This window comes from Hyalella azteca, unplaced genomic scaffold (genome assembly GCF_000764305.2).
Source record: "Hyalella azteca isolate HAZT.00-mixed unplaced genomic scaffold, Hazt_2.0.2 contig1803, whole genome shotgun sequence".
NCBI classification, from domain to species: Eukaryota; Metazoa; Arthropoda; class Malacostraca; order Amphipoda; family Hyalellidae; genus Hyalella; species Hyalella azteca.
The window spans coordinates 57,035-64,734 of NW_025932102.1; the positions used below are offsets into that span (position 1 = coordinate 57,035).

Consider the following 7,700-nt stretch of genomic DNA (forward strand, 5'->3'; position numbering starts at 1 on the left):
CGAGCGCAGATGCCAAAGTAGGTTCAGTGCGGCACGAGCTTCCAGTCAAGATGAAGACGAACGTGGTAGGTGCTTATTTTTTATGAATGCAAGGAATATATTATTTTATGAAGAAAACTGATATGAAAATATAATGAAACTTTAGATATGAATAACTATGCTAGTTTTAAATAGACGAGCAATGAGAACAATTGTTCAGCTAGAACTTTTTTGATTTTCACTTAGTTCAACGGGAAAAAAAAATTCCGTTAATATCTTACTAATATGAAATTTAGTTCATTCATTATTAGGGCAATAGTAAATGTTATTCTCAGCATTATAAATGAACTAGTCTAAACTAAGAAGAATGAAGATGTCATTCTCCAAATATTGACATGCTTTCACACATTTTTGACACATTTTTTGCCGAGCCAAACTGGGTCTGTGTGACCCACATAAGAGCAAAATGTGCATCCCAGTTTAGACAAAGGTCCGCACATTTCTCTGAGTATATGCACGAGTTTCTGCTCAATTACTATGAGCATGCAGCCGAATTACACGGTAAAAACATGTTATGCAAAAATTACAGTTACCTCGTTAGTCTAGAATCAGAAAAAATATAACTCAGTACTCACTGCAGTGAGTGACAGAGAGCGCATTTTCTCGTCCGTCCGACCGTGAAGTCACGGATAGACAGACAGACGGAAGGACATGACGAGCACAGTAGAGCATTTTTTCATATATGAGAAAATGGGCTAAAAAGGTTCATATTGTCCAAATATTGACCCACTTTCATAACCACATCACGAGCAGAGAGCGGACGTAGCACTGGTACGCCCTTCTGTCGGGCTAAACTGGGTCAGGATGACCCACACGAAGGCAATAAGAGCATCGTTTTCTGGAAAAAGTCTCACTCATTTATCTAAGTGCATCGACTTGACTGCTTTGAATACTAACTTTTAATGCATACTTATTAATTTAAAAATTATTTCCCGTGTGCAGGTATTGACAGCAGTTTGCTGTCTAGCGATTGGTGCGAGCGTGTCGGCGCTGCCGACAGCTCTTAACAGATTCGGACTACCCGTTCACTTCTCATACCGCACTGTCCACACGCCCGCCATTTTCTCACAACATTTCACCCCGGTTGCTCCAACAGCTAGGATAAACATACCTAGCCACGTCCCTGTCATGGTCCCAGTGTCCCAGGACTTCGTCGGGGACTCCGTTGTGGTCACGCAAGAAGGTCTGTCCAAGCTGGGACTTACGAACCCAGTAGGGTCGGACCAGACGATCGGGTCCTCGGCAACGCAGGTTCAGGATACCGTCGTGCCTGCTAGTGAAAACGAAGTAGCATCCTCTACTGGGCCTCTATCAGCCGCGGATGAGTCCTTCGTTTTGACTGCCACACCGGAAACTCCAGTGACAGCTGCTGAAAGGGTAGTTGAAAACGTTGCAATTCCAACAGTACAACCAGTCCAAGTAGTACAACCAGTACCAGTCGGACCAATTTCACCGTTCGCGACAGAGACGTACAAAGCGTACGACCAATTCATCAACACGTGGCTGAGACTCGCATCCATCAATCTGAACAGACCTGATATCCTTAATCTCATTACACCCCAGCAACAGGCAGTTCAAAACAGGAATTCGGAATCTCAAGTTCAACCTGCTAATCAGGTAAGGGCTGAAGTACCCATTGAATCTGCAAAGCCTGTTGAAGTTGCACAAGAAGTGCAGGTTGAAAGTGTTACGGTGAAAGAAAGTTTACCCGCCGTAACAGAACCGTCCTACCAAGAGGAAATTACGACACAAACTATAACAGAGGAATCCACCCCTGTTGTCGAAGTTGCCAAAGAGGTATCACCAGAAATTGTCATCATCTCGCAGGAACCAAGTGTTGCCGCGCAACCAACAGCTGTGGTATCAGAACCAGCTGTGGTATCTGAACCAGCTGCTGAAACAGTTGGTACGCAGTCATTTGGAGTAGATAATTCAGAAAATGAAATTCAAACAACCTCACTTGCATCGCCTCGCCTAACCTCCCGAGGTAGACTGTCAGGATTCCGTTACAGCTTCTCCCACATACCGCAGCGGGGAGCGTTCTTCTTCAATTCCATCGCGGGATAAACTAAGGCTCCTAAAATTTTAGTCTCTGTGTAAATTTGTTACATTATATTGTATAATTTGTATAAGATATTAGATATACACCCACACATGTGTGGATTGATGGTCAGATGGCGATGTCCATAGCGTTACGTTAGTGATAAGTTGTACGTAAATTCCAGACTGGTATGGTTACCATTGCATATTAATAAAATGTATTCTCATGACGCAATAAACGTTTAATTGACGTCCTAAATTCTGAATTCATTTGGAAAATCCATTTACTAAAATGAGATAAGATAATAAAATTAGGAAAGCGTTTAATTGTACATAATTGTCTAGCAACAGCTCCAATTATATGTAAAAAATATATGGAAGTTAATAAAAATTCTTCAATGTTAATTGATGTCCCAGAAATATATTTGTATAAATCTAAATAATCTCCCGGCAACAAAAACGTATTACGTATGAAAATATACGCTGTCACGAGAAGCGTGTAATTCTACCCCAATCTGAAGAACATATCTACCGTTCTAGAGGTAGACAACACCTCTACCGTTCTAGAGGTAGACAACACCTCTACCGTTCTAGAGGTAGACAACAACTCTACCGTTCTAGAGGTAGACAACAACTCTACCGTTCTAGAGGTAGACAACAACTCTACCGTTCTAGAGGTAGACAACACTACCGTTCTAGAGGTAGATCGTAGAAAACACCTCTACCGTTCTAGAGGTAGACAACTCTACCGTTCTAGAGGTAGACATTTTTAACGCCTTCAACGCAGGTGAAAGTCTACCCATATAAGTAGAACGGAGTAGATGAAGTAACGTAACAACTCACTAACAACGGCCGCTGTCTTCCAAGCTAAAGTTTTTCCATTTTCATGATAAATTATAATTCAAAATGTTGTTTGTAATTAGTTGGATAAATTCAAGACTTTCTTATCTTTCATATGAAAAATTATAAAATAATTATGTAATTGTAATTACCGCGCAAAGAATTACTTTGCGATTTTTCGTTTAAAATTTCCAGAGAATTTTTCAAATCCGAAATTCCAATTCCAAGTTTTAAATAATTTTTTTCTAAATTATAGAATAATTTCAAATGAATTTTTTCAAATTTTAAATTAATTTTAAATCGTAATATCGTAATAATAAACAAATGTAAGGGTATGAGAGATGAATACCCAATAAAATAAATAACACTGAGCAGGTTAATAAAACATTCATAAGCATTAAACATTATAATCCTCATAGCTTGTATGTATCTAATTTAGATACAAAATACATTTAAATGAGTATTATCCTCTGAGTATTTAAGCGCATACATTCTTAATTCCTTTAAAAGAGTACCGTTGCTTTCAGAGTCAAAGAACATATAAACCAAAATTGACTACAACACTCACAGAAAAAAGAGTGAGAAATTGTCCCAATATCGAAGCACTTTTTGTTTAAGAAAACTACGTTTTTATATCGAAGAGCGGACGTAGCACTGATACGCCCTTAGGCCGGACCAAACTGGGTCAGGATGACCCACACAAGAGGAAAAAAACATCGTTATTTGGACAAAATCTCACGTATTCTTCTGAGTGACACGCCACGTTTCCTTTCGTGAAAAATTTTTGTAATCAGTTTTTTTAAACTGAAGTTACGTTGATGAAATTCTCTGCACTATTTAAGCAACACTTCCACTGTAATAAAAAAGATAGACAACATAAAATGGAACTAAATTAATAATGAATAGATGAAGACTAGTGAGCACTGACCATCACTATTATCTCAGCGTCATGCAACAACATGAAATAAAAATTTATTTCACGCAAGTACGTAAAATAAAACATAACATTTTCCTTTCGAAGACAGAACATTTTATTAGTTGTTAGTCTGGCCATCACCAGCTTCAGGCAGATGGCCATCACCAGCTTCAGGCAGATGGCCATCACCAGCTTCAGGCAGATGGTCAGCTTTAGGCAGATGGCCATCACCAGCTTCAGGCAGATGGCCATCCTCAGCTTCAGGCAGATGGCCATCATTAGCTTCAGGCAGATGGCCATCCTCAGCTTCAGGCAGATGACCATCACCAGCTTCAGGCAGATGGCCATCCTCAGCTTCAGACAGATGGCCATCACCAGCTTCAGGCAGATGGCCATCACCAGCTTCAGACAGATGGCCATCTTCAGCTTCAGGCAGATGGCCATCCTCAGCTTCAGGCAGATGGCCATCCTCAGCTTNCCCAAGCTCTTGCGCTTCAACTCAGCAGCACCCAAGCTCTTGCGCTTCAATTCAGCAGCACCCAAGCTCTTGCGCTTCAATTCAACAGCACCCAAGCTCTTGCGCTTCAACTCAGCAGCACCCAGGTTCTTTTTACGCCTCAGTTCAGCACCCAGGCTCTTTGTATGTATCAGTTTAGTAACATCCTGGTTCTTTGCACGTTTTAGTTCAGCAACACCCAGGCTCTTGTTCAAAGGTTTCAGTTTAGTAGTACTTGGTGTCTTTGTACGTTTCAGTTCAGTAACATTTGGGTTCTTTGTACGTTTCATTTCAGTAACATTCGGGTTCTTTGTACGTTTCAGTTCAGTCACATTTGGGTTCTTTGTATGTTTCAGTTCAGTCACATTTGGGTTCTTTGTACGTTTCAGTTCAGTAACATTCGGTTTCTTTGTATGTTTCACTTCAGTAATACTCAGGCACATCACAGGAGCTTTCTTCCTTGCGGGGAGCAGCCCCTCCAAGCCCCTCGCAGGAGCCTCACCGCTTGGCTCAACACGATTCTCTTTGCCCACTAATGAGTCACAAAATAAACGTGTTTTATTTTCGACAGAGTTTACCATACTTTGTGACGCAATGTTTCTGTTGCTCAGAAATTGTGATGGAATGTTTCTACTGTTGATTACACGCGATGCAAGGTTACTTCTCTTCATCATTTGTGATGCAATGATTTTCCTGCTCGGTGTCTGTAAACGAGCATGAATATTGATAACGGACTTTAAATGAGGTCCAGTTTGCACCTGCAAGTTGGAAGTTTTAGGATAAGCAGGACTTCCCGCAGGATGCGGTGACTCAACATCACATTTATCTTCAGCTTCTAGCAGCAGGTCCTCCATATTGTTCCCACAATCAGGCCATGGATGGTCCAATTGGAATTGAGGAGCATGAACAGACTTGTTTACAACAGGATCACTGACAACAATTTCAGAAAATTCCTTGGTTTTGGTGCCACTAGATCGTGTGTGATACTCGTTTCTTGCCATAGGTTCATTAGTGCCCTGCATATCTTTACGATGAATAGGATTAGATTTCCCTCCATTTATGGGGCGGAAAAAATTGCAGTTTCTAGATATTCTAGGCAAAGGCTTAGTAGGTGCTACATTATCACCAGCAAAATTCTCATTCATTTGTCTAAGGCAAGGAGTGATAAGTCTTGCAGCTGCTGCTGTAGATTTTTCTTCTTCTTGGTCAATAATGTTGTTCACGTTGAGATTCAGTTCTAGTTTGGGAGATTTATTATCCTTAGCCGTGAATTGATCTTCCTCAACGGAGCGCTTGCCACATGTCTGGGTCCGTGCTGATTTCCGGGTTGCACTTGGAGCAAAACCCTTAAAGGAACATCTATTCCTTGATGGATTGACAGCCTGAGTACTTACATCAATTGAGGCATCAGGAAGCTCCTTAGTTGATGAGTTGTTAACCTTAGGATTTACATCACTTGAGGCATCAGGAAGCTCCTTAGTTGATGAGTTGTTAACCTTAGGATTTACATCGCTTGAGGTATCAGGAAGCTCCTTAGTTGATGAGTTGTTAACCTTAGGATTTACATCACTTGATTTTAGAGGAGGCTCATCAGAAAACATCTCAAGTAGAATCTCCTCGGCTGCAGAAGGATCATCAGGAAAAGGTTCAACATGACTCATTTCAAACCCTTCAAAGCCCTCCACGCTGTCATGTACGCTTACCAAGTCACTTGAATTGCATTTTAATTCTTTGTTAGGCAACGAAGAGCCTCTTTTTCGCAACGCGATCTTCTCCGAAGTCAAGTTTGCATGGTTCCTATTTTTGGATGCAGAATTGCAGCGCTTAGACCTCATGGCAGGAGTGACGGCAAAGTTCCGTGCCTCGGGGCAGCAAACTTTCACAGATTTCATCTCAATTTTTGATTCTTTTTCTGTGATTTCAAGAGGCAGTTTCGGTGAAAGGAGTGATGGGGCATGACAAATGAGCTTTTTCTTTGGCAAATTAAGAGTTTCTGGCAAACTGGTTTGCGGATTTATTCCCGGTGATGCCCCTGCACGGTCTTCAGTGTCCAAGGGAACTTTTCTGGTAAGTCGAATTTTTTTACGTGGGCGCTTGCAAGTTTCAATTTCAGGGGCTGATTCGGTTTCAACAAAACTGCACCTCATATCTAGAGGAACCATAATTTTTTCTAGAGACACAACTACTTCCTGGCAATTGGTTGAGTCACAAGGAAGTTCATTATGGGTATTGACATTTTTTCCCCTCTTCTCGCATGGAAATTTGACTGCAGAATTCAAGTTGACGTTTTCAGCAGGCTTGGACTCGTCTGAAAGTGATTTTTTAAACACGGTCCCGGGTCCAGGGGCAGCATGTGGTCGGGACTGAGCTGTGGTGCCGGACCCACTATCACCACAAGGGACCACAGGACAAGCGATGGTCCCAGTATTTGGGTCTCCACAATTTGTTACAGTAACAGTGCTGGTTACACGCTTCCTTTTGTTGGAAATATCGCGTAATTTTGACAAGGAAGGCAAACTTTTGTCAGAATTACTGGGAAATTTTGACACGGAAGGCCCCTTTTTTTCAGAAGTTTGTGACTTTTTTAAGCCCGTGATATTAGATGTGAGTGATCTGCGATGCCGTGGAGAAACCCAGTTCTTGAAAGAGTGTTTTGATGTTTTAAGATTAGGTCGTCGATTAATTGCCACAAGAGAGGAGCTCTGATTAGTTTTTTGACAAGATTTTGAAGCATTAATCCTCTTATCAATGTAATCATTGCCAAGGGTAGGGGCTGGTGCATGAGATGCCTTGTTTCTTGCGCCGTCTGAAGATGATCGAAGTAAACTTTTTGTTCTTTTCGAACATTTGTCCGAGGCCAAACACTTTGTTTTTTTGTCTGCTTCTGAGTTAATGTTATGGCTACATGATGGTGAGATTGCAGAGTTGCTTGGATTCTCAATGGGATTATTCAAATTATGAGTACTTTGAACATTGATATTAATAGGTTTTCCTTCTGGAAAATCTGCGTGGTTACTAAAATCCAGTTGCACTAATGACACAGACAGCTTGTGCATTGAAGCTTTCTTCACAAGATCAGAATATACAGCTCGATCAGGAACACTCTTAGCAGCCATCGATGCAATTGAACCAGAGGGAACTGCAGGATTTTCAACATGGTCCACATTGTTGCTTTTTATATCTTTAGTACACGTGATGTTTGAGGTACATTGTTTTTTATTACAAGGTAAACATTCTGTGCAGGAGGAACAACGTTTGCGCTTTATTGCTTCTCTTAATTTACAACTGCTTTGTGAATTACAAGATAAAGATTGTGAAGTCTGTTGATTTTTCTTGATGGTTGACTTCATTTTTGAATTAGCTTTTATA

The 7,700-nt window shown here is 41.0% G+C and overlaps 3 protein-coding genes across 3 annotated transcripts; 2 read left to right on the forward strand and 1 right to left on the reverse strand.

Moving 5' to 3' along the window:
- Positions 1 to 2,574, forward strand: LOC108682004 (calphotin). The gene is made up of 2 exons (XM_018171093.2): positions 1 to 65; positions 982 to 2,574. Exons 1-2 carry the CDS (start codon positions 51 to 53, stop codon positions 2,104 to 2,106), a joined length of 1,140 nt encoding a protein of 379 aa, XP_018026582.1. The 5' UTR covers positions 1 to 50; the 3' UTR covers positions 2,107 to 2,574.
- LOC125179015 lies at positions 2,194 to 4,283 on the forward strand (the record flags this gene model as incomplete). The annotated part of the gene is made up of 2 exons (XM_047884060.1): positions 2,194 to 2,208; positions 3,945 to 4,283. Coding segments are annotated over exons 1-2 (354 nt in total), but the record flags the coding sequence as incomplete, so codon positions are not given.
- On the reverse strand, positions 4,282 to 7,700 carry LOC125179017. The gene is made up of 3 exons (XM_047884063.1): positions 4,747 to 7,700; positions 4,329 to 4,713; positions 4,282 to 4,285 (listed from the first exon to the last, which is right to left on the reverse strand). The coding sequence occupies exons 1-3, from the start codon at positions 7,679 to 7,681 to the stop codon at positions 4,282 to 4,284; spliced, it is 3,324 nt and encodes a 1,107-aa protein (XP_047740019.1). The 5' UTR covers positions 7,682 to 7,700.

Excerpts from the sequence above, each read along its gene's own strand:
- LOC125179017 (XM_047884063.1), bottom strand. The coding sequence starts at position 7,681 with ATGAAGTCAACCATCAAGAAAAATCAACAGACTTCACAATCTTTATCT. Across the intron at positions 4,714-4,746 it reads GAGTATTACTGAAGTGAAAC|GTACAAAGAACCCAAATGTG; the intron begins ATACAAAGAAAC and ends CTGAACTGAAAC.